The 27526-nt window shown below is 45.3% G+C and overlaps 1 protein-coding gene across 1 annotated transcript in view; it reads left to right on the top strand.

The window, feature by feature from the left end:
• adamtsl2 (ADAMTS like 2) overlaps positions 1-27526 on the top strand; it is a 241285-nt gene that overhangs the window by 142890 nt on the left and 70869 nt on the right. Inside the window, exon 14 of the mRNA XM_087998112.1 lies at positions 12437-12650. Within this exon, the coding sequence (XP_087854238.1) occupies positions 12437-12650 (214 nt within the window). The remainder of the gene's footprint in view (positions 1-12436; positions 12651-27526) is intronic.

Raw genomic sequence — 27526 nt, 5'->3', positions numbered from 1 at the left:
AAAATCGACGTCTCTAGCAAAAGCCATTCATCAGGACTGAAGCACTTCAGTCCTGATGAAGGGCTTTTGCCCGAAATGTCGATTTTACTGCTCCTCAGAGTAAGGACATTAGTGAGAAGTTGTGTGTGGAATCTGATGAGACAGAGGAAACGCAAAATGATTTTTTTTTCAGTATTCACACTGGAAAAAGACAATGTGGTCGAGGAGAATACTGACATACAGGCTATTAGATGCCTCTTCGTAGGGTATGTGGAATGCCTCTTCGTAGGGTATGTGGAACAATCCATCTTCCGCAACTACACTGGCCCCACCCCCCATCTTTTCCTCCGCTACATTGATGACTGTATCGGCGCTACCTCGTGCTCCCACGAGGAGGTTGAACAGTTCATCCACTACACTAACACCTTCCACTCCGACCTCAAATTCACCTGGACAGTCTCGGACTCCTCCCTCCCCTTCCTAGACCTTTCTGTTTCCTCTCAGACGACCGAATCAACACGGACATCTACTACAAACCGACCGACTCCCACAGCTACCTGGATTACACCTCCTCCCACCCCGCCCCCTGTAAAAACGCCATCCCATTCTCCCAATTCCTTCGTCTCCGCCGCATCTGCTCCCAGGAGGACCAGTTCAAAATACGCACAACACAGACGGCCTCCTTCTTCAAGGACCGCAATTTCCCCCCCGACGTGATCGACGATGCCCTCCACCGCATCTCCTCCACTTCCCGCTCCTCCGCCCTTGAGCCCCGCCCCTCCAACCGCCACCAGGACAGAACCCCACTGGTCCTCACCTACCACCCCACCAATCTCCATGTACAGCGCATCATCCGCCGTCACTTCCGCCACCTCCAAACGGACCCCACCACCAAGGATATATTTCCCTCCCCTCCTCTATCAGCTTTCCGTAGAGACCACTCCCTCCGCGACTCCCTTGTCAGATCCATACCCCCCACCAACCCAACCTCCACTCCCGGCACCTTCCCTTGCAACCGCAGGAGGTGCAACACTTGCGCCCACACCTCCCCCCTCACTTCTCTCCAAGGCCCCAAAGGAAACTTCCATATCCGCCACAGATTCACCTGCACCTCCACCCACATTATCTACTGCATCCGCTGCAGCCGGTGTGGCCTCCTCTATATTGGGGAGACAGGCCGCCTACTTGCGGAGGGATTCAGAGAGCACCTCTGGGCCACCCGGACGAACCAACCCAATCACCCTGTAGCACAGCATTTCAACTCCCCCTCCCACTCCACCGAGGATATGCAGGTCATTGGACTCATCCACCGCCAAACCACAACAACGCGACGGTCGGAGGAGGAGCGTCTTATCTTCCGACTGGGAACCCTCCAACCACAGGGGATGAACTTGGACTTCACCAGTTTCTTCATCCCCCCTCCCCCCACCTTGTCTCAGCCGAATCCCTCCAGCCCGGCACCGCCTTCCTGACCTGCAGTCTTCTTCTTGACCTCTCCGCCTCCACCCTACTCCGACCTATCACCCTCACCTTGACCTCTTTCCACCTATCACATTTCCAACGCCCCTCCTCCAAGTCCCTCCTCCCTACCTTTTATCTTCTCCTGCTGAACACTCTCTGCTCATTCCTGAAGAAGGGCCTGTGCCCGAAACGTCGAATCTTCTGTTCCCTAGATGCTGCCTGACCTGCTGTGCTGTTCCAGCAATAAAGTTTCAGCTTTGATCTCCAGCATCTGCAGACCTCACTTTCTCCTATTAGATGAGACAGGATTGAAGCTCATAAGGAGAAGGTGTTAGCAATTCTGGAAAGTGTGAAAATAGATAAGTCCCTGGGCTGGATGGGATTTATCCTAGGATTCTCTGGGAAGCCAAGGAGGAGATTGCAGAGGCTTCAGCTTTGATCTTTATATCATCATTGTCTACAGGAATAGTGTTGGAAGACTGGAGGGTAGCAAATGTCCCCTTGCTCAAGAAGGGGATTAGAGACAACTCTTATAATTATAGACCAGTGAGCCTTACTTCAATTGTGGGTAAAGTGTTGGAAAGGATTATAAGAGAAAGGATTTATAATCATCTAGAAAGCATAAGCTGATCAGGGATAGTCAACACGGTTTTGTGAAGGGTAGGTCATACCTCACAAACTTTGTTGAGTTCTTTGAGATGGTGACTGAACAGGTGGATGAGGGTAAAGTGGTTGATGTGGTGTATGTGGATTTCAGTAAAGCATTTGATAAGGTTCCCCACAGTAGGTTATTGCAGAAAATATGGAGATATGGGATTGAGGGTGATTTAGCGGTTTGGGTCAGAAATTGACTAACAATAAGACAGAGGGTGGTGGTTGATGGGAATTGTTCATCCTGGAGTTCAGTTACTAGTGGTGTACTGCAAGGATCTGTTTTGGGGTCACAGCTGTAAGTCATTTTTTTAAATGACCTGGAAGAGGGTGTAGAAGGATGGGTTAGTAAATTTGCTGATGACACTAAAGTCAGTGGAGTTGTGGACAGTGCAGAAGGATATTACAGGTTACAGAAAGACATAGATAAGCTATAGAGCTGGGCTGTGAGGTGGCAAATGGAGTTCAGTGTGGAAAAGTGTGAGGTAAAGGAGTAACAGGAATAAAGAATACAGGCTAATGGTCATATTCTTGGTCGTGTGGATGAACAGAGAGATCTCAGTGTCCATGTGTGTAGATCCCTGAAAGTTGCCACCCAGGTTCATAGAGTTGTTAAGAAGGCATATGGTGTGGTAGCATCTATTGGTCGAGGGATTGAGTTTTTGGAGCCATGAAGTCCTATTGCAGCTGCACAAAACTCTGTGGCGGCCACACTTGGAGTATTGCATACAGTTCTGGTCACTGCATTATAAGAAGGATGTGGAAGCATTGGAAAGGGTGCAGAGGAGATTTACCAGGATGTACAAAGACAACAAAGAACAAAGAAAATTTATAGCCCAGGAACAGGCTCTTCGAACCTCCAAAATCGACATTTCGGGCAAAAGGCCTTTCCTCAGGAATAAAGGCAGTGAGCCTGAAGCATGGAGAGATAAGCTAGAGGAGGGTGGGGTTGTGGAGAAAGTAGCATAGAGTACAATGGGTGAGTGGGGGAGGGGATGAAGGTGATAGGTCAGGGAGGAGAGGGTGGAGTGGATAGGTGGAAAAGGAGATAGGCAGGTAGGACAAGTCCGGACAAGTCATGGGGACAGTGCTGAGCTGGAAGTTTGGAACTAGGATGAGGTGGGGAAGGGGAAATGAGGAAACTGTTGAAGTCCACATTGATGCCCTAAGGTTGAAGTGTTCCGAGGCGGAAGATGAGGCGTTCTTCCTCCAGGCGTCTGGTGGTGAGGGAGCGGCGGTGAAGGAGGCCCAGGACCTCCATGTCCTCGGCAGAGTGGGAGGGGGAGTTGAAATGTTGGGCCACGGGGCGGTGTGGTTGATGGGTGCGGATGTCCTGGAGATGTTCCCTAAAGCGCTCTGCTCGGAGGCGCCCAGTCTCCCCAATGTAGAGGAGACCTCAACGGGAGCAACGGATACAATAAATGATATTAGTGGATGTGCAAGTAAAACTTTGATGGATGTGGAAGGCTCCTTTAAGGCCTTGGATAGAGGTGAGGGAGGAGGTGTGGGCGCAGGTTTTACAGTTCCTGCGGTGGCAGGGGAAAGTGCCAGGATGGGAGGGTGGGTTGTAGGGGGGCGTGGACCTGACCAGGTTGTCACGGAGGGAATGGTCTTTGCGCCCACACCTCCTGTGATATTGCGGAAGAGGAATTGATGAAGCTGAAACAGCACAAGTAGTCTGTCCAGGCAGCCAAGAATTCTCTTCCTCAGGCTGAGGACGAAGCCAGGTTTTATAGAAATCTTGTACATTAAGATTAATTAAAATGGGGAAAAGTACAATGTATTTGGAAATGGAGTAATCCAGTTACAATAATGTCAATTGAAAAACAGTTATCAGATGAATGTCCTGATTCTTGATGCAGTGCAACATCCTGACAGTATCAATGGGTCAGGAGATTCCAGTTCTCTTTGCAGGTAGGTGAGAATGTCTCTTTTGAAACAGTAGAGTCCATTGTCCTGTCCTGGGAGCGATGTCCCTGGTGGTGCCTCTCCGTCTGACCTGTTCTTTGTGTGGCTTTGGTATTGCTGTGTTATGAGACAGCCCTCAGGCTTTGGGACAGCTGTGTTGACCGGGTATTGTTAGTGTGTTTTTGGTAAGTGTATTTCCTTCTCTGCCAGTGCTGTCTGGTTTTGCTTGTCAGCCAGTTTGGTCACTACTGAGGCATTCTGGGTGTTTTTGGTATAGTTTTTCCAAGTTAGCTTTCCTATGTTCTGCGTGGGCCTACTATGGGTAGGCAGGGTGACAAACCTTTTCCCACACACCTATGCATACCTCATCTAACTTGCTGGCAATGCATTCCAGGCACCTACCACCCTCTGTGTAAAGTATTTGCCACGTACATCTCCCTTAAACCTTTCACCTCTCACCTTGAACATGTGACTTCTCATTATTGAATCCCTCACCCTGGAAAAAAGCTTATCTCTATCTACCCTGTTTATACCCTCCATGATTTTATAGACCTCAATCAGGTCCCCCCATAATCTCCTTTTTCCTAATGAAAATAATCCTAACCTACTCAACCTCTCTTCATAGTTAGCATCTTTCTCACAACATCCTCGTAAATCTTCTCTGCACCCTCTCCAAAGCATCCACATCCTTTTGGTAATGTGGCGGCCAGAACTGTACACAGTATTCTAAGTTTAGCTGAACCAAAGTCTTGTGCAATTTTAACATGACCTGCCAGCTCTTATACTCAATACCCCGTCCGATGAAGGCAAGCATACTATATGCCTTCTTGACCACTCTATTCACCTGTGCAGCCACCTTCAGGGTACAATGGACCTGAACTCCCAGATCTCTCTGCTCATCAACTTTTACCAAGACTCTTCCATTTACAATATAGTTGGCTCTGGAATTAGACTTCCCAAAATGCATCACCTCACATTTGCCTGGATTGAACTCCATCTGCCAATTCTCCATCCAATTCTCCAGTCTATCTATATCCTCCTGCATTCTTTGACAGTCCCCTATGCTTTCTGCTACTCCACCAATCTTGGTGTCGTCTGCAAACTTATTGATCAGACCAATAATGCCCTTTACCAGATCATTTATGTATATCACAAACAACAGTGGCCCCAGCACTGACCCCTGTGGAACACCATTGGTCACCTTTCTCCATTTTGAGAAACTCCCTTCAACTTCTACACTCTGTCTCCTGTTGCTCAACCAGTTCTTTATCCACCTAGCTAGAATACCCTGCACACCATGTGACTTCACTGTCTCCATTAGTTTACCATAGGTAACCTTATCAAATGCCTTACTGAAGTCCATGTATATGACATCTACAGTCCTTCCTTCACCTACCAACTTGGTCACTTCCTCAAAGAACTCTATTAAGTTGGTAAGGCACAATCTACCCTGCACAGTACCTTCTCCAGCAACTTTCCCACCACTGACGTCAGGCTCACTGGTCTGTAGTTATCTGGAATATCCCTACTACCCTTCTTGTACAGGGGCACAACATGAGCAACCTTCCAGTCCTCCTGCACCTCACCTGTGTTTAAGGATGTTACAAAGATATATGTCAGGGCCCCACCTACTTCCTTTTTCCCCTTCCTCAGCAACCTGGGATAGGTCCCATCCGGTCCTGAGGATTTGTCCACGTTTAATATCCTTTAGCCTAGCCAACACATCTTCCCTCCTTATGTTAATGTGATCCAAAGTAAACAAACTTCTACCTTTAATCTCAGCATTCATCACCCCCAGTTCCCCAGTGAACACTGATGCAAAGTAATCATTGAGAATCTCACCCATTTTCTCAGAAACGACACAACCTTCTTTATCCTTTAGTGGACCAACCTTTTCTCTGGTTACCCTCTTGCTTCTTATATAAGAATAAAAGGCCTTGGGATTTTCCTTAATTCTGCTCACTAAAGTTATTTCATGACCCCATTTAGCCTGCTTGATTCCTCATTTAAGATTGGTCCTACTCTCCCGATATTCCTCCAAGGCCAGTTCTGTTCTTAGCTACATGGACCTGATGTATGCTTCCCTTTTCCTCTTGGCTAGATAGAACATAGAACAATACAGCACAGAACAGGCCCTTCGGGCCACGATGTTGTGCCGAACTTCTAACCTAGATTAAGTACCCATCCATGTACCTATCCAAATGCCGCTTAAAGGTCGCCAATGATTCCGACTCTACCACTCCCACGGGCAGGGCATTCCATGCCCCCACCACTCTCTGGGTAAAGAACCCACCCCTGACATCTCCCCTATACCTTCCGCCCTTCACCTTAAATTTATGTCCCCTTGTAACACTCTGTTGTACCCGGGGAAAAAGTTTCTGACTGTCTACTCTATCTATTCCTCTGATCATCTTATAAACCTCTATCAAGTCACCCCTCATCCTTCGCCGTTCCAACGAGAAAAGGCCGAGAACTCTCAACCTATCCTCGTACGACTTCCTCTCCATTCCAGGCAACATCCTGGTAAATCTTCTCTGCACCCTCTCCAAAGCTTCCACATCTTTCCTAAAGTGAGGCGACCAGAACTGCACACAGTACTCCAACTGTGGCCTAACCAAAGTCCTGTACAGCTGCAACATCACTTCACGACTCTTGAATTCAATCCCTCTGCTAATGAACGATAATACTCCATAGGCCTTCTTACAAACTCTATCCACCTGAGTGGCAACCTTCAAAGATCTATGTACATAGACCCCAAGATCCCTCTGTTCCTCCACCTGACTAAGAACCCTACCATTAACCCTGTATTCCGCATTCTTATTTGTTCTTCCAAAATGGACAACCTCACACTTGGCAGGGTTGAACTCCATCTGCCACTCCTCAGCCCAGCTCTGCATCATATCTAAGTCCCTCTGCAGCCGACAACAGCCCTCCTCACTGTCCACAACTCCACCTATCTTCGTATCATCTGCAAATTTACTGACCCACCCTTCGACTCCCTCATCTAAGTCATTAATAAAAATTACAAACAGCAGAGGACCCAGAACTGATCCCTGCGGAACTCCACTTGTAACTGGGCTCCAGGCTGAATATTTACCATCTACCACCACTCTCTGCCTTCGACCGGTTAGCCAGTTTTCTATCCAATTGGCCAAATTTCCCTCTATCCCATGCCTCCTGACTTTCCGCATAAGCCTACCATGGGGAACCTTATCAAATGCCTTACTAAAATCCATGTACACTACATCCACTGCTCTTCCCTCATCCACATGCTTGGTCACCTCCTCGAAGAATTCAATAAGACTTGTAAGGCAAGACCTACCCTTCACAAATCCGTGCTGGCTGTTCCTAATCAAGCAGTGTCTTTCCAGATACTCATAAATCCTATCCCTCAGTACCCTTTCCATTACTTTGCCTACCACAGAAGTAAGACTAACAGGCCTGTAATTCCCGGGGTTATCCCTATTCCCTTTTTTGAACAGGGGCACAACATTCGCTACTCTCCAGTCCCCTGGTACCACCCCCGTTGCCAGTGAAGACGAGAAGATCATTGCCAACGGTACTGCAATTTCCTCTCTTGCTTCCCACATAATCCTAGGATATATCCCGTCAGGCCCGGGGGAACTTGTCTATCCTCAAGTTGTTCAAAATGTCCAACACATCTTCCTTCCTAACAGGTATCTCTTCTAGCTTACCAGTCCATTTCACACTCTCCTCTTCTACAATACGGTCCCTCTCGTTCGTAAATACTGAAGAGAAGTACTTGTTCAAGACCTCTCCTATCTCTTCCGACTCAATACACAGTCTCCCACTACTGTCCTTGATCGGACCTACCCTCGTTCTCGTCATTCTCAGGTTTCTCACATACACATAAAATGCCTTGGGGTTATCCTTGATCCTATCCGCCAACGATTTTTCATGCCCTCTCTTAGCTCTCCTAATCCCTTTCTTCAGGTCCCTTCTGGCTATCCTGTATCCCTCCACTGCTCTGTCTGAATCCTGTTTCCTCAACCTTATGTAAGCCTCCTTCTTCCTCTTTACCAGACATTCAACCTCTCTCGTCAACCAAGGCTCCCTCACACGACCATTTCTTTCCTGCCTGATAGGTACATACATATCATGGACACGTCGTATCTGCTCTTTGAAAAAGTTCCACATTTCCACCACATCCTTCCCTGACAGCCTATGCTCCCAACGTATGCTCCTCAAATCCTGCCTTACAGCATCGTAATTTCCCTTCCCCCAATTATAAAATCTACCTTGTTGTGCGCACCTATCTCTCTCCATAACCAAGGTGAAAGTCACAGAATTGTGGTCACCATCACCAAAATGTTCACCCACTAACAAGCCCACCACTTGTCCCGGTTCATTACCGAGTACCAAATCCAATATGGCCTCCCCTCTGGTTGGACACTCTACATACTTGGCTAGTCACACAATTTCTCCTGTCATCCACAGTTCACGAATCTTGCTTTTCCTATCCCTTGATTTCGAAGGGACATGTCTATCCTGCACTATCTTCAACATATTTTTGAAAGCCTCCCACATATCAGATGTGGACTTTCCTCCAAATAGCTGTGTCCAATCCACATTTCCCAGCTCCTGCCTAATTTTGATATAATTGGCCTTGGCCCAGTTTAGTACTCATCCCTTAGGACCACTCTCATCTTTATCTACAAGTATTCTAAAACTTTCAGAACTGTGGTCACTATTCCCAAAGAAATCCCCCACTGCAACTTCTACCACTTGGCCTGGCTCATTCCCTAACACCAGATCTAATATGGCCCCTTCCCTTATCGGACTATTGACGTACTGCTCCAGAAAACCTTCCTGGAAGCTCCTTACAAATGCCCCATCCAGACCTCTGATACTAAGTGTAGCCCAGTCAATGTTGGGAAAATTAAAATCTCCCATCACCATCACCCTGTTGTCTCTACATCTTTCATTATCTGTTTATAGCCCCCACAATATGACTGCAGCCTTTTTATTTTCAGCTCCACCTATAATGCCTCACTGCTCAAGCCCTCCACAGTGTCCTCCTTTAGCACAGCAATGATATCATCCCTGACCAGCAATGCAACTCCTCTCCCCCTACAGATACTTCCCTACCTGTCCTGTCTGAAGCATCTATATCCTGGAACATTTAGTTGCCAATCATGCCTTTCTTTCAACTAAGTGTCTGTGATTGCAATAATGCCATACACCCAGGCACCAATCCAAGCCCTAAGTTCATCTGCCTTACCCACTATACTCCTTGCATTAAAGTATATGCGCTTCATGCCACCAGTTCTTTTGTGAACATCTGCTGTCTGCCTACTCTTCCCTTGGTAATGCTAACTTCATGATCCTTACAGTCTCTAGTTTTTACCTCACTGTCTACTTGTCTTCTCATCTGGTTCCCAGTCCCCTGCCACATGAGTTTAAAACCTCCTCAATAGCAGTAGCAAAAATTTCCCTCAAGGACATTAGTTCCAGTCTGGTTCAGGTGTAGACTGTCCAATTTGTAATAGTCCTATCTTCCCCAGAACCGGGCTCTATGTCCCACAAATCTGAACCCCTCCCTCCTACGCAATTCCTCAAGTCACGTGTTCATCCTGCCTATTCTTTCATTTCTACCCTGGTTAGCATGTGGCACTCGTAGCAATCCTGAGATTGCTACTTTTGAGGTCCTCCTCTTTAACTTCTCTCCCTGAATTCTGCTTTCAGGACCTCATCTCATTTTTTGACTTATATCATTGGTGCCTATATGCACCATGACAACTGGCAGTTGACCCTCCCCTTTCAGAATGCTCTGCAGCCGATCGATGACGTTCCTGACCCGAGCACCTGGGAGGCAACATACCATCCAGGAATCTCGTTTTCAGCCACAGAACTGCCTATCTACTCCCCTTCCATAGAATCCCCTACGACTATGGCCCTACGAGTCTTTTTCCTGCCCTCTGAACAGCAGTGCCCGCCACGGTACCATGATCCTGGCAACTGTTTCCTGGTTTGGAGGGAAGGTCTTACGAGGAAAGGCTGAGGGACTTAATGCTGTTTTTGTTAAAGAGAAGGAGTTTAAAAGGTGACTTAATAAAGATATGTAAGATAATCAGAGGATTAGATAGGGTGGACTGTGAGAGCCTTTTTCCTCGGATGGTGATGGCTAGCACGAGGGGACATAGCTTTAAATTGAGGGGTGATAGATATAGGTCAGATGTCAGAGATAGGTTCTTACTCAGAGAGTGGTAAGGGCATGGAACATCCTTCCTGCAACAATAGTAGACTCGCCAACTTTAAGGGCATTTAAATGTCTTTGGATGGAAATGGAATAGTGTAGGATAGATCGGCTTCAGATTGGTTTCACAGGTCGGCGCAACATCGAGGGCCAAAGAGTCTGTACTGTGCTGTAATGTTCTATGTAATGTTCTATAGGGACAGCATGGTGGCTCAGTGGTTAGCACTGCTGTCTCACAGCACCAGGGACCCAGGTTTGATTCCAGCTTTGGGCGACTGTCTGTGTGGAGTTTACACACTCTCCCCGTGTCTGCGTGGGTTTCCTCCGGGTGCTCCTGTCTCCTCCCACAGTCCAAAGATGTGCAGGTCAGGTGAATTGGCCGTTCTAAATTGCCCATAGTGTTAGGTCCATTATTCAGAGGAAATGGGTCTGAGTGGGTTACTCTTGGGAGGGTCAGTGTGGACTTGTTGGGCCCAAGGGCCTGTTTTCCCACTGTAAGGAATCTAATCTAATGTAATGTACACATACAGTGTGTTTGTTCCATAACCTGCTAGCATATGACATATATGAAATTGACAAAGTTTTGTACAGCAACGTGTTGAGTCCATGAACTGTTTAAACAGCAAGGCAAGACAAATGTACTTTGAGCCTTTTCAGATCTGTCTGAAGGGTCAAAGCAAGACCAAGCAAGGCAGCGATGCTGTGAGTATTAAAATAGTTGCAAAGTGAGAGAGTGTGAAGAGACCAAGCAAGGAGGCTTGAAATGCACCCTGGTCCAGTCCTAGAGTTTGGTGCCTATCCCTGTGTGCAAAGTGTTCTGTTGGCAGCATTGCAATGAGAGGTGCCAGTGCTGGTGCAAAGTGCAACAATGAAATCTGGAACCATGAACCAAGAGACCCAAGGATCAATAGAAATTGAGCCTATGGTATAATCTGCATCTGATCAAATGAAACCATTTAGGCTAATTTGCTTTGCTAAGGAAGAAAAATAAATCTTTAGATGCAAACAGATGATGTGTGTACTTCTACGTGTCTAAGTTTGGTGAAAAGCTTGTAAGTAATTCATGGAAAAAAGGCATTTACATTTTCTGTTTTAAAAGAAATTCACAGATTCTAAAGGCATAAAATGACATTAAGCCTAAATTTAGAAACATTTTAATCGATTTACCAACCCCAATTTCAAAAATAAACCACTGCATGTTTCCCAGTTGATTTCCTCTTAAGGTTGGTCCAACTGCCTCTTAGTATAACTGATGTTAATGGCCATGGTTGTCTTCCTGGGCAATTTGTTCTAAGTTTAAACCATTTTCTTTTCTCTGTTTCATCACATTTTCCAAAGTTTCTCATAAGACCATAAATTATAGGAGCAGAATTCGGCCATTAGGCCCATCAAGTCTGCTCCACTATTCAATCATTGCTGATACATCTCTCAACCACATTCTCCTGCCTTCTTCCTGTAATCCTTGATCTCTTACTAATCAAGAACCTAATCATCTCTGTCTTAAATACACTCAATGACTTGGCCAGTACAGCCTTCTGCAGCAATGAGTTCCACAGATTCACTGCCTTTTTACCTAAGAAATTCTTCCTCATCTAGGTTCTAAACAGTCGATCCTTTACTCTGGGACTGTGCCCTCATGTGCTAGTCTTTCCTACAGGTGGAAACATCTCCACATCAACTCTATCCAGGTCTCTTGGTATTCTGTAAGTTTCAATGAGGCCTCCCCACTCCCCCATCCTTCTAAATCCCATCGAGTACAGATCCAGAGTCCTCAAACACTACTCATTCCCAGGATCATTCTTGTAAACCTCCTCTGAACTCCTTCCAACACCAGTACATCCTTCATTAGATGTCTGGCCACAGCCTCACCTATTTTCTAATCAACCTGTTCAGAAATTTTACTACACACTTCTGAAAAATGGGACTTGACTGAGGCCTTCTGGCTGAAAGGTAGGGATACTATCAGTGCACCACATTGCCTCAGTAATATATATCTGCTCTTGTATTCTAGCCCTCTTGAAATGAATGCTAACATTACATTTGCCTCATAACTGCCAAGTGAACCTCCACGTTAACCTTAAGAAAATCCTGAACTAGGACTCTGTACCTTCAGACCGTAAATACAGTTTCTACTTTTCCTTTGGTTGATTCTTTTTTTAATCAATAATAAAAAACAGAGAGTATGCACTGACTTATCCTTAAAATAAATAACATTTGCAGATGGGAGACTAGCAGTTGGAGTGAATGCTCACGTACCTGTGGAGAAGGACACCAATTCAGAATAGTCCGCTGCTGGAAGATTCTCTCTGCAGGGTTTGACAGTTCAGTGTACAATGAAATGTGTGAATCTTCTGATCTCTCCAAGCCATCTGAACATAAAACCTGCAAAAACCCATCTTGTGGCCCACAGTGGGAGATGTCGGAGTGGTCAGAGGTAGGATTACTATTTTTTTCCATTTAACTAGTCCATCCTCCCAATGTTAATTGTGATAATCTATCTGGTAAAGTGAACTGATACTCAGGCCCCATTTCTCTTGGGATTGTCTCATTAGTTAAAGTTCTAATCAAATTACTCAAAGTCCTCAATTCTCCTGTCTGATCACTCAGGTTAACAGAAAACACTGGCAACGTTTCTGTTCTTAACAAGAGATTAATATTTGTTACAAATAAATCAGTTCTAACAACAAGCAAGCAAAATGTGAATTATCAGCTTGTAGCCCTATCCCTCCTGAAACCCCTAAGCACCCATGGAGAGAAACATAGACAAACAAAAGAAACATAGATGTTATATGTAGAGAAAATATGTTAAAAGAACACACTCAGTAGAACCAATCCACATGGTTCAACAAGGTGTCCTTGTCCATGAATTATAAAAAGGCCAGCATCCAAGTTCAGTGGGTAATAGGGAAGACGAAGGGAATGGCATATGAAGGCAGGGAGGTTTTGCTAAAACTATAAAAGGCATAATCAGGTCACAACTGGAATACTGTGAACAGGTTGGGCGCCTTAGCTAAGGCAAGATATGCTGGCATTGGCGATAGTCCAGAGAAGGTTCAGACTGATTACCAACTTTGGAAGGACTATTTTATGAGGAGAGATTGAATGTGTTGGGCCTCTACTTGTTGGAATTTGGAAGAATGAGAGGTGATCTTCTTGAATCACACAAGATTCATAGGTGACTTGACAGGATAGACGCAGAAAGATTAATTCCCATGTGGGAGACTCAAGGACAAAAGGGCATAGTCTCAATATGGGGCCATGCATTTAAGTCAGATTTGAGCAATTTTTTTAATCTTTGAGGGTAGTGAATCTGTGGAATTCTTCATTACACAAGACTGTGATGGCTGAGTCATTAAATATATTCAAGGCTGAGATGGATAGATTTTTAATCAGTAAGGAAATAAAGGGTTATGGGAAATGGCAGGAAAGAAGAGCTGACGATTATCAGATCAGCCATGATCACTCTGAATGACTGAGCAGACCCGATGAGCTGAATGGCCTATTTCTGCTCCTGTGCCTTAAGGTCTTACTGCCCTTTTGCTTCTTCTGGTCCTGACCTCCAGTCTTCTTCATTTCGAAACCCTTCAGTTCTTTACTTCAGATACAGGCTGGAGAATCACTACTTTTTTAATCTCTTAATCTCTTGTTAGAGGAAGCTTGTGTGGAAATGGTGAGTGAGAATAGCAAGATATTTTCCAATTCTTTCTGAAGAAGGGTCGCTGGACCTGAAATGTTAACTGCACTATCTCCACAGATGCTGTCAGCTCTGTTGAGCTCCTCCAGCAATTTCTGTTTTTGTTTCAATTTCCAAGTTACTTCTGCAGGGAGAGTGCGAACTTTTTAGAGACTAGAGGCTTTCTGTTCCCTATTGTTCACTTTGGCTCCTACTTGAACAAAGCAACAGCGTAAATTCAACTTACAACAAGTTCCAATAACTTGTTTTAAAACAACAACGTCACCTTCCATGGTTTCTTTGTTTTAGAACAGATTTCTCCACAATCCAAGATAAACAAAGATAAGATGTATTGTTTGCAATTCAGTTTACATTAATAAATACAAAAGGGAAATTGCAAAAGATTCCTATTTCTAAGAAATTTTCATTCTGAGGTTTTCAAGTTTTAGAATAAAAGAGGAAAATATTGGATCAGATCTGAAAGCAGGCACAGGGCTTGATGCAGTGACAAGTCTGTGCTCATTTCTTTGAGTGCAAGAAAACAATCACCTACATCAGCTGCAATTCAAATACAATAAGGGGAGAAACTCAATTTTATACAGTAGGGAGTGTGGAAAACACAAAAATAAATCCACATAAGATTATATTTCTCGGGGCAGGTAACTTACGCCGCATTAATCAATTGTTTGATCCCTCTTGGCAGTGGCTATGGGACAGCCACTTATAATGTAGAATGAGTATTGTCCTTTTGCTTGCTTTCATCTGAGGATTAATTTATCAGTTTTTCTAAAGCAAATACTTCTTATTTTTGAAAACAAGACACTGATAATAAGGGATGTTTGGCACTGGATAAATTGTTGACACTTGTTAAATGTGTATCATGACTGCTTTCTTTTTGTAATTCTTATCTTTGTTTTCATATGCTAGAGTTTTAGAAAGTCAATTCCTGCTGTAATAGCTGTTAAATGAAATTCTCACATTATACATAAATTCTAGGCAAATTCATTTTTTAAGGGACTTCCATATCTAATAGAATGGAGCTTTGGCTGACAACAAATACCTGATTGTCCTGAGGATTATTGACCAGTTATCGATGTCAAAAGCCTTTTGCCTGCCAATAACTATGTGATTGGCTTCTAGGTAGCTAAACATCTTCTCTGTGTAATTGTTTTGATAGAAAACAACAGACCTTTGGAGAGAAAGGAGCTGCTTTTGCTCTACATAAAAAAAGCATCTTAAGTCTGAAGGTAGCCAGTTTAACTCCCTTTGCAGTTGCTGTAAGCTGTGACATTTGATTGATAAATCAAAGACCTTTACGCTTGGGAACCAGTCATTCTGTGCCTCCTGCAAACAGATGAAAATATCTAAAGGAAGATCAGGAAGCACTGTTCTGATCAGCACAAGCATCATCTTAGCAAATCCTTTAGACAGGAATCCAGTCTTTTCTTCTGTCCTCAACTTCCATATCTTTTTCCTGTCTGTGTGTGTATATCAGTGTTGAAGGGAAGTTTATAAGAGGGTTAGAATTTTACCTAGTAGAGTTATGCATACCCACAGTTTATAATTGTCTACCTCTATCTAAAATCAATTTATTAATCAACATTCTTGATAAGTAAAAAAATCCTGATCCATGCTTTCTGTTATCCTGGGTCTAAAAGACAGGTAAATTAGGGAATTCTGCATAATTTTTTAAAACTTTAACATTTGCGGCAGCTCTGACAGTAGCATGTTTGATTTTCAATGCACTTCGTCAGTGAGACGTAAGAGTTTGGGGGCTCATCAGGGGTTAATTGAAACAGAGGCAAAAAGAATTTGGATGTGGTATTAGAAAATACTGCAGGTGAAGAAAAAAACCGAGTTCGTACTGCAATTAAAACTGGTCCTGGAAATGGCAAACGTGTTCCTGTAGATTGGCAGCATTGTCCCTAACAATCTGAAAGGAACTTTGAAAGACCATGTTGATTCATTTGGTAGGTAAACTGGAATTAGCATTGCTGAACAGAGCTAAGAATGCAGAGATAATGGAGGTAGTATGGCAGCACTTGGGTTTAGGAGAAAGTGAGGACTGCAGATGCTGGAGATCAGAGCTGAAAAATGTGTTGCTGGAAAAGCGCAGCAAGTCAGGCAGCATCCAAGGAGCAGGAGAATCGACGTTTCGGGCATGAGCCCTTCTTCAGGAATGAGGAAGGTGTGCTGAGCAGCTAAGATAAAAGGTAGGGAAGAGGGACTTGGGGGAGGGGTGTTAGGAATGCGATAGGTGGAAGGAGGTTAAGGTGAGGGTGATAGGCCGGAGAGGGGATGGGGGCGGAGAGGTTGGGAAGAAGATTGCAGGTCAAGAAGGCGGTGCTGAGTCCGAGGGTTGGGACGAAGATAAGGTGGGGAGAGGGGAAATTAGGACGCTGGAGAAATCTGCATTCATCCCTTGTGGTTGGAGGGTTCCTAGGCGGAAGATGAGGCGCTCTTCCTCCAGACATCATGATGCCATGGTCTGGCGATGGAGGAGGCCAAGGACCTGCATGTCCTTGGCGGAGTGGGAGGGGGATTAAAGTGTTCGGCCATGGTGCGGTTGGGTTGGTTGGTCCGGGTGTCCCAGAGGTGTTCTCTGAAACGTTCGCAAGTAGGCGGCCTGTCTCCCAATGTAGAGGAGGCCACATTGGGTGCAGCGGATGCAGTAAATGATGTGTGTGGAACATAGAACATAGAAGAATACAGCGCAGTACAGGCCCTTCGGCCCTCGATGTTGCGCCGATCCAAGCCCACCTAACCTACACTAGCCCACTATCCTCATTATGCCTATCCAATGCCCGCTTAAATGCCCATAATGAGGGAGAGTCCACCACTGCTACTGGCAGGGCATTCCATGAACTCACGACTCGCTGAGTAAAGAACCTACCCCTAACATCTGTCCTATACCTACCCCCCCCTTAATTTAAAGCTATGCCCCCTTGTAATAGCTGACTCCATACGTGGAACAAGATTCTCACTGTCGACCCTATCTAAACCCCTAATCATCTTATACATCTCTATCAAGTCACCCCTAAACCTTCTTTTCTCCAATGAAAACAAGTGCAGGTGAATTTGTGACGGATAGGGAAGGATCCCTTGGGGCCTTGGAGGGAAGTAAGGGGGGTGGTGTGGGCGCAAGTTTTGCATTTCTTGCGGTTGCAGGGGAAGGTGCCGGGAGTGGAGGTTGGGTTGGTGGGGGGTGTGTATCTGACGAGGGAGTCGTGGAGGGAGTAGTCTTTCCGGAACGCTGATAGGGGAGGGGAGGGAAAGATATCCTTGGTTGTGGGGTCTGTTTGGAGGTGGCGGAAATGACGAAGAAAGATACAATGTATCTGGAGGTTGGTGGGGTGGTAGGTGAAGACCAGTGGGGTTCTGTCCTGGTGGCGATTGGAGGGGCGGGGTTCAAGGGCGGAGGAGTGGGAAGTGGAGGAGATGCGGTGGAGAGCATCGTCAACCACATCTGAGGGGAAATTGCGGTCTTTGAAGAAGGAGGCCATCTGGGTTGTTCGGTATTGGAATTGGTCCTCCTGGGAGCAGATGCGGCAGAGGCGAAGGAATTGGGAATGTGGGATGTCATTTTTACAGGGGGCAGGGTGGGAGGAGGTGTAATCTAGGTAACTGTGGGAGTTGGTCGGTTTATAGTAAATGTCCATGTTGAGTCGGTCGCCCGAGAAAGAAATGGAGAGGTCTAGGAAGGGAGGGAGGAGTCTGAGACCGTCCAGGTAAATTTGAGGTCGGGGTGGAAGGTGTTAGTAAAGTGGATGAACTGTTCAACCTCCTTGTGGGAGCACGAGGTAGCGCCGATACAGTTATCGATATAGCGGAGGAAAAGGTGGGTCATGCCAGTGTAGCTGCGGAAGATGGACTGTTCCACATATCCGACGAACAGGCAGACATAGCTGGGGCCCATGCGGGTGCCCATGGCTACTCCTTTGGTTTGGAGGAAGTGGGAGGATTGGAAGGAGAAGTTGTTCAAGGAGTGAGGACCAGTTCAGTCAGTCGAAGGAGAGTGTCAGTGGAAGGGTACTGGTTGGTTCGGCGGGAAAGGAAGAAGCGGAGGGCTTTGAATCTTTCGTGATGGGGGATGGAGGTGTATAGGGACTGGGTGTCCATGGTGAAGATAAGGCGTTGGGGGCCAGGGAAGCGAAAATCATGGAGGAGTGGAGGTCGTGGGTGGTGTCCCGAACGTAGGTGGGGAGTTCTTGGACTAAGGGGACAGGACGGTGTCAAGGTACGCAGAGATGAGTTTGGTGGGGCAGGAGCAGGCTGAGACAATGGGTCGGCCAGGGCAGTAGGTTTGTGGATTTTGGGCAGGAGGTAGAAACGGGCGGAGTGGGGTTGTGGGACTATGAGGTTGGAGGCGGTGGATGGGAGATCCCCTGGGATGATAAAGTTATGGATGGTCTGGAGATGATGGTTTGGTGGTGGGAGGTGGATCATGGTCAAGGGGGCAGTAGGAGGAGGTGTCCGCAAGCTGGCATTAAGCCTCAGCAATGTAAAGATCGGTGCGCCAAACTACCACCGCGCCTCCCTTGTCTGCTGGTTTGATAGTGAGGTTAGGGTTGGAGCAGAGGGAGTGGAGGGCTGCACATTGCGAGGATGAGAGGTTGGAGTGGATGAGAGGGGTGGACAGGTTGAGGCAGTCAATGTCGCGGCGGCAGTTGGCTATGAAGAGATCGAGGGCGGGTAAGAGGCCAGCACGGGATGTCCAGATGGATGGGGTGTGTTGGAGTTGGGAGAAGGGGTCGTCAGAGAGTGGGCGAGAGTCTTGGTTGAAGAAGTAGGTGCAGAGGCGAAGACGACGGAAGAATTGTTCGATGTCTTGCCGTGTGTTGAACTCGTTAATCCGGGAGCGTAGGGGGATGAAGGTGAGGCCTCTGCTGAGAGGGGAAGATCTGAGGGCTGGTGAAAATACGGCAGGGCTGGGAGCTAGGACCTGGTGTGGGGCTGGAGCTGGGAGTGGGGGGGCGGGGTTAGGCGTGTGGGTGGAGTTAGGCATGTGGGCAGAGTTAGGCATGTGGGCAGAGTTAGGCATGTGGGTGGAGTTTGGCTTGGGGCGGGGTTAAGCGTGGGGCGGAGATCTGCATGGGGAGGGGTTAGTTGTGGAGGCGGAGATCGGCGTGGAGGCGGAGACGCATGCGGCGTGGTCGTTGTGCAGGTGAGTGACGTCACTGGGGGCGGAAGTAGATGCGGCGACGGCACCTCCAGGGGCGGAAGTGGCTGCGGCGATGGCAGAAACGGTGTTGTTCCCGGTGGCTGTGGATCCCGCGGAGGCTGCGAATCTGTCGGCGATCGTGGAGGCGATTGTCTGGGCAGCGATCGCGGAGGCTGCATGGTCGGTGGGGGCGGAAGTGACTTCATGGTTCGCAGCGGCGGTTGCTGCAGTGGCCGCGTGGTTAATGGCGCCCGAGCGGTTCCGGAGGCCAATGGAAGATACTGGAACGGTTGAGGAATCCGGAGTGTGGGGGTAAGTACATGAAAGGTTTTGGTACTTACTGTCTTTAATTTCCGATATGGCTAGGAAGAACTATTTGTTTAGTCTTATAAACATGAGACCAGATACTCCGAGCAATGAACCACCTGAATCAAATAATATTCAGTTACAGTTAAAGCAGCTAGAGCATAAAGAAAGAGTGAAGAAACTAGCGATGGCAGGAAGAGGCAATTAGAGCAGAGAAAGATAAAGATTGGGAGATAGGATAAAGAAGCTGAAAATGTGTTGCTGGAAAAGCGCAGCAGGTCAGGCAGCATCCAAGGAGCAGGAGAATCGACGTTTCGGGCATGAGCCCTTCTTCATTCCTGAAGAAGGGCTCATGCCCGAAACGTCGATTCTCCTGCTCCTTGGATGCTGCCTGACCTGCTGCGCTTTTCCAGCAACACATTTTCAGCTCTGATCTCCAGCATCTGCAGTCCTCACTTTCTCCCCGATAGGATAAAGAAGACAGGAAATGGAAATGAAAACACAGGAAATGGAAATGAGAAAGAATTAGAATTGCAAAAAGAAGAGAAAGTGAGGAACATGAACATCAGCTTAAAATAGGACATGCCTGGTGCTGATGCAGGGGAGGATCAAATCATAATTTGTAGTCCAGTAAGGAACTTCTTAAGTTGGTATAGGTCTTAATAAAATTTGAAGGACAAGGTGTGGAGCATTCTTTGTGTCATTCAAGAAAATAACAAGACAGATGAATTGGGCAAAAGACGACTACATATTTCTAATGCAGAGTAAAGATAAAGTCCCCATAGTACCTGTGTACAGCTCTCTCCATATAGAGAACTGGTGGTGAGTGTAACCTCAAAGTCACCACACCTCAAGGTGAAGAGCAAGGTTAAGAAAATGGACCTTTGGGGTGACCGCCAAAGGGAATTGAACCTACACTTATGTCACTCTGCATTTCAAACCAGCTGTCTAACCAACCGAGCTAACTGATCCCCAGATTAATTCTGAGTAAGTTGATAATGTACAATTAATTTATGTTTCACTATCGGAAGCCTTTTCTCTGGATTGTGATACTGAAAAGAAATTATATTTGCTCCATGTGAGTTAGTGCCTGATGCATGTGACCAACAGTTCTGGTATTTAAGGAAGCAGCTGAGGTAAACCTGTATTGAATTCAAAATAGTTAAGCAAAATAATTTTTGATGGATGTGAACATTTGAAGCTGAAACCGTATGAAGCTTTTGGACAGGTTATTCTCTTACACAAATTTAAAATCTCCTTCCACAATAACAAGACAATTTGAGCACCAAAGGGTTACAACTGCTAGACAATAGCAATACTGACTGAATATTATGGGCTAATCCATAAAACAAAACTTTTTTTCCCTCACCACAAATTCAAAAGGATAGAAGATAAGAGAATGAAAGAAAGGCAAGTAGCGAAGGTAAGAAATGGAAAGCTGGGAATGCCCATTGGTCTCTTCAGATCAGAAGAGAAATTACTGAGATTGGAAGTGAAAATCAGAAGTTGATGTGTTTCAGTTGTCACAAGGTGGGACAAATTCATTCAGAATGTTGGAAATTGTAATGGAAATCTGTGGGAATTATTGATGCTTGTAAGAAAATGACCAGGCAGAGAATAGAAGGATATGAACCGTGTGCAGGAAGATGGGATTGATTTAGAACAGCAACATGATCAACACATACATGGTGGGCCGAAGGGCCTATTCCTATGCTGTGCTGTTCTATGTTACAGGTAGTATCCAAAATGGAAAAAAAAACTGTCATTATCCCATTATTATCACCCCCGTTCTTGATATTCACAAAAATTGTGCACAGTCACTTGGCAATACAAAACTTGAACATTGTTGTAAACAGAGACAACAAGCTTTTTAACTTGCACTCATTGGGAAAAATTTGAGAATTGCAAATTTCCAACAATCACATTTCATACTAAGAGTATGGGAGAAGGGAGTGCCGATTGGTGGTGGGTTCACTCTGGGACACCAACGGGTAACTATAGGCTCCCCAGGCTCTCGGACAATTAAAGAAAAAGGTGCAAACCTTGAATATAGTCCTTTTATTTACTCTGTCACTGTAAATGAATCAATGTTGCTTCCGGTAAGCCTAAAATTGTTTCACTTCTTTCATGTCTAAATCACAAAACCTTTTTTAAAAAGTTGCATTCTTAGGTTAGCTGTTAACACATGAAAGAACACATTTACACCTGACTACCACCTGATGAAGGAGCGACGCTACGAAAGCTAGTGTGCTTCCAATTAAACCTGCTGGACTATAACCTGGTGTTGTGTGATATTTAACTTTGTACACCCCAGTCCAACACCGGCATCTCCAAATCAGATCTCCAAAGGAATAGAGTGACCTTGTTCATAAGTCACTGAAAGCCAACATGATGCAGCAAGCAGGTAGAAAAGGAACTGACCTTTATTTAAAAATGGTTTAGAACAGAAGAGTAAAGATGGTTTGCTGCAATGTTTAGAGCCTTGGTCAGACCACACCTGGAGTATTGTGCACTGCTTTAATTTCCTTACTAAGGAATTCCACATATGATATAAAAAGAGTACAAGCATTGTTCACCATGTTGATCCCTGGTGTGACAAGGTTGTAAAATGACCAAAAACCCATAAGATATAGGAGCCAAATTTGACCAATCAGCCCAAGTCTGCTGCACCATTCTCAACCTAATTTTTCTGCCTTTTCTCCATAACCTTTGAACATTAAAAGAGATTGAGTAGACCAATATTCTCTAGACTTCAGAAGATGAGTAGTGATTTCATTGAAAAGTGTGAAATTCTTACAGGGACCGACAGGTTAAGTACTGGAGGGATGCACTCCTTGGCTCATTTTGAAATGAGGAGACACAGTCTCAAAATAAGAACCTGGCCATCTAGAACTGAGTTGAAGAGGAATTTCTTCATTCATTGAGGGTGGTTCTGAATCTTTGGAATTGGCTGTGAAGGTGTACTTATTTCTATATTCAAAACAGAGATCGATAGATCTTTGAATGTTAAAAATATCGAAGAATACAGGAATCGTGCAGGAAATTGCAAGGAAGCAGTAGGTCAGTCATGACCTAATTGAGTGGCAAGCAGGCTCGAGAGGCTAAAAGGCCTCATCCTGCTTCCTATTTCCTACTATTCTTTGTAGCTACAAATAAACTATGTTACAAACTCAAGATTTTAAAAATTGATTGTTAGTGTAGCTGTTAGCGCAATCAGGGTTGTTCTGCTCAATTCTGGAATCACATCGAACAGTATCTGGTTTGCAAGCATGGGCTGGTTGAATGCAGTCAGTATTCTTTGAGCTTGGGGAGCTTATGGTTTCCGGTTGCTTTTTCCATGACAGCACCTTAACCAATCAGGATTGACTTGCTGACTGGTCAGCACCCTTTTCTCCTGTGCTGTAAATTGCAGTGATCGATTGAAATTTGGCATTCTTGCACTGGTTCTGATGATTGCAAGAACACCTTCGACAACATGTCACTCCTCTCAGGAAGTAAAATTAAGAAGTAAGGTTTCTTTGGACTTCACTGTCTCTCAAAATAACTTAACACAGGATAGTGTATGGCCTCCATCTGAAGTGGAGAGAAGAAAGGTTTTATGTTGAATTATAGATTTTGATTGTAGCAGTTCCCTGGCTGCTAAAACACAGATAAATTGTTAACTTCACAAAACAGCAAGAGATGCTGGGTACATTGGCCGAGTAAAACTCTGAAATCACACAACCCACACACCAAACACGGTGCAAATGCAGCAGCCAGGTGCTAATGATGTTAGTGTAATGTAAAAGGTAACAGTGGTTAAAGAAAGCATTTAGCATACTTGTCTTCATTGACTGGAGCTTTGAGTATACAAGTTGGGATGTCATGATTTAGATGAGAATATAGAAGGCATTGGTAGTAAGTTTGCAGATGACATCAAAATTGGTGGCATAGTGGACAGTGAAGAAGGTTTTCTAAGATTACAAAGGAATCTTGATCAAAATGGTCAATGAGCTGAAAAATGGCTGATGGAGTTCAATCTGGATAAATTTGAGATACTGCACTTGGCTACATCAAACAAGGGTATGGCTTATGCAATTAACGGTAGGGCCTTGGGTAGTGTTGTAGTACTGGATGTAGGTTTGCTCGCTGAGCTGAAAGGTTCATTTCCAGATGTTTCGTCACCCTACTAGGTAACATCTTCAGTGGGCCATGTTACTTGGCCAGGTTAATGTTGATTGATGTAAACAGGGCTGTTACATCAAAGGAGGCCATTATTTCATCCTCTTCTATCTTTGATGGTCACTCATGTACTCCATCCACTGCACCCAAGAATTCCTGAAGAGGATGAAATAATGGTCTCATTTGATGTAACAGCCCTGCTCACATCAATCAACATCAACCTGGCTAAGGAAACACTGACTACACTGTTAGAAGACTCAAAGACACATACACTAAACACCACCAACTTCATCAGCAAGGACAGTATCATCAAGCTAGTGGACCTATGCCTTACTACCCACTTCACCTTCAACAACGAAACCTACAGACAATCCAACGGAACACCCATGGGATCTCCAATATCAGGGTTCTTAGCAGAGGCAGTAATGCAGAGACTTGAACAACAGCTCTGCCAACCATCCACCCAATTTTTGGGTTTGCTACGTGGATGACACTTTTGTCATCACTAAACGAAACAAATTAAAAGACCATCAATAATACCCTTACTGGCATAAAATTCACTAAAGAGGAGGAAAGCAACAACAAACTGTCATTCCTAGATGTCACAGTGGAGCGAACAGCCAATGGGGACCTTCAAACGAGCCAACACACATTGCAGCGCAGAGGAACTATGCAGAACAGAGGAAAATCACCTATACCGTGTATTCAAAAAGAATGGGTACCCAGTGAACACAGTCCGCAGATTTCTCAGCAACAAACCCAAACAAGCAGACAAAACACATTCAGAAACACTAGCCTCTCTCCCCTACATCAAAGACATCTGGGAAATGACTGCCAGATTACTCAGACCTTTTGGCATCATGGTAGCCCACAAACCCACCAACACACTGAAACAGCAGCTAATGAACTTGAAAGACCCTATACAGACAACATGCAAAACTAATGTCATTTACAAAATACCGTGCAAGGACTGTAACAAACACTACATTGGACAAACAGGCAGAAAACTAGCTACCAGGATACATGAACATCAACCAGCCTCAAAACAACATGACCCTCTCTCACTAATATCTTTACATACAGATAAAGAAGGACACCACTTCGACTGGGACAACATATCCATCCTAGGACAAGCCAAACAGAGACACACACGGGAATTCCTAGAAGCATGGCAATCTATCGACAAACACAAGGAGTTAGACCCCATCTACCACCCCCTGAGAAAAAGAACAGGAAATGACATCACCATAGGAAATGACATCACCAACCCAAAGAACCCCAAACATATAAATAAAAAGCAGGAATTATCATAGAGTCATAGAGATGTACAGCATGGAAACAGACCCTTCGGTCCAACCCGTCCATGCCGACCAGATATCCCAACCCAATCTAGTCCTACCTGCCAGCACCCGGCCCATATCCCTCCAAACCCTTCCTATTCATATACCCATCCATATGCCTTTTAAATGTTGCAAATGTACCAGCCTCCACTACTTCCTCTGGCAGCTCATTCCATACACGCACCATCCTCTGTGTGAAAACGTTGCCCCTTAGGCCTCTTTTATATATTTCCCCTCTCACCCTAAACCTATGCCCTCTTGTTCTGTACTCCCCGATCCCAGGGAAAAGTCTTTGTCTATTTACCCTATCCATGCCCCTTATAATTTTGTAAACCTCTATAAGGTCACCCCTCAACCTCTGATGCTCCCGGGAAAACAACCCCAGCCTGTTTAGCTTCTTCCTACAGCTGAAATCCTCCAACCCTGGAAACATCCTTGTAAATCTTTTCTAAACCTTTTATGTTTCTCAACATCTTTCCAATTGGACGGAGACCAGAATTGCACGCAATATACCAACAGTGGCCTAACCAATGTCCTGTACAGCCGGAACATGACCTCCAAACTTCTGTACTCAATACTCTGATCAATAAAAGAAAGCATACCAAATGCCTTCTTCACTATCTTATCTACCTGCAATTCCACTTTCAAGGAGCTATGAACCTGCACTCCAAGGTCTCTTTGTTCAGCAACACTCCCTAGGACCTTACCATTAAGTGCATAAGTCCTGCTAAGATTTGCTTTCCCAAAATGCAGCACCTTACATTTATCTGAATTAAACTCCATCTGCCACTTCTCAGCCGATTGGCCCATCTGGTCCAGATCCTGTTGTAATCTGAGGTAACCCTCTTCGCTGTCCACTACACCTCCAATTTTGGTGTCATGTGCAAACTTACTAACTGTACCTCTTATGCTCGCATCCAAATCATTTATATAAATGACAAAAAGTAGAGGACCCAGCACCAATCCTTGTGGCACTCCACTGGTCACAGGCCTCCAGTCTGAAAAACAACCCTCCACCACCACCCTCTGTCTTGTACCTTTGAGCCAGTTCTGTATTCAAATGGCCAGTTCTCCCTGTATTCCATGAAATCTAACCTTGCTAACCAGTCCCCCATGGGGAACCTTGGCGAATGCCTTACTGAAGTCCATATAGGTCACATCTACTGCTCTGCCCTCATCAATCCTCTTTGTTACTTCTTCGAAAAACTCAAATCAAGTTTGTGAGACATGATTTCTCATGCACAAAGCCATGTTGACTATCCCTAATCAGTCCTTGCCTTTCCAAATACATGTACATCCTGTCCCTCAGGATTCCCTCCAACAACTTTCCCACCACCGACATCAGGCTCACTGGTCTACAGTTCCCTGGCTTGTCCTTACCACCCTTCTTAAACAATGGCACCACGTTAGCCAACCTCCAATCTTCTGGCACCTCACCTGTGACTATCGATGATACAAATATCTCAGCAAGAGGCCCAGCAATCACTTCTCTAGCTTCCCACAGAGTTCTTGGTTACACCTGATCAGGTCCTGGGGATTTATCCACCTTCATGCGTATTAAGACATCCAGCACTTCCTCCTCTGTAATATGGATATTTTGCAAGGTGTCACCGTGTATTTCCCTACATTCCATATCTTCCATATCCTTTTCCACAGAAAATACTGATGCAAAATACTCGTTTAGTATCTCTCCCATTTTCTGCGGATCCACACAAAGGCTACCTTACTGATCTTTGAGGGGCCCTATTCTCTCTCTAGTTACCCTTTTGTCCTTAAGGTATTTGTAAAAACCCTTTGGATTCTCCTTAACTCTATTTGCCAAAGCTATCTAATGTCTCCTTTTTGCCCTCCTGATTTCCCTCTTAAGTATACTCCTACTGCTTTTATACTCTTCTAAGGATTCACTCAATCTACCCTGTCTATACCTGCCATATGCTTCCTTCTTGTTCTTAACCAAACCCTCAATTTCTTTCATCATCCAGCATTCCCTATACCTACCAGCCTTGCCTTTCATCCTGACAGGAATATACTTTTTCTGGATTCTTGTTATCTCATTCCTGAAGGCTTCCCATTTTCCAGCCATCCCTTTGCCTGCAAACATCTGCCCCCAATCAGCTTTTGAAAGTTCTTGCCTAATACCATCAAAATTAGCCTTTCTCCAATTTAGAACTTCAACTTTTAGATCTGGTCTATCCTTTTCCACCACTATTTTAAATTTAATGGAATGATAGTCGCTGGCCCCAAGTGCTTCCCCCACTGACATCTCAGTCACCTGCCATGCCTTATTTCCCAAGAGTAGTTCAAGTTTTGCACCTTCTCTAGTAGGTACATCCACATACTGAATCACAAAATTGACTTGTACACACTTAACAAATTCCTTTCCATCTAAACCCTTAACACAAAGCGAGGGGGGGGGAATGGAGGTGCTGTGGCACATGGAAGGCCAGGGGTGCGCCGGGGCGGGGGCTTGGGAGTCTGGGGTGTTGCGCGGTGTGCTGCTGCCTAGTCTCCTGAACAGTGAGCGGACACAGCAAGTGCTCACTCTGTCAATCCCATTGAAGTGAAACAGTGGTGGGGATAGGCTACAGCAATGTTGCAAGTCCCTTCCACACAAGTGTGCATCTGCTCAGAAACAAACCCTCCTGAGACAGAGAGAGGGAGCAAAGCAG

This window comes from Chiloscyllium plagiosum, unplaced genomic scaffold (assembly GCF_037043375.1).
Source record: "Chiloscyllium plagiosum isolate Xiang-an unplaced genomic scaffold, Cpla_swu_hap1 HiC_scaffold_21, whole genome shotgun sequence".
Classification (NCBI taxonomy): domain Eukaryota; kingdom Metazoa; phylum Chordata; class Chondrichthyes; order Orectolobiformes; family Hemiscylliidae; genus Chiloscyllium; species Chiloscyllium plagiosum.
Note: the sequence above shows the minus strand (reverse complement) of the source record. Positions and strands in the feature narration are given on the sequence as shown.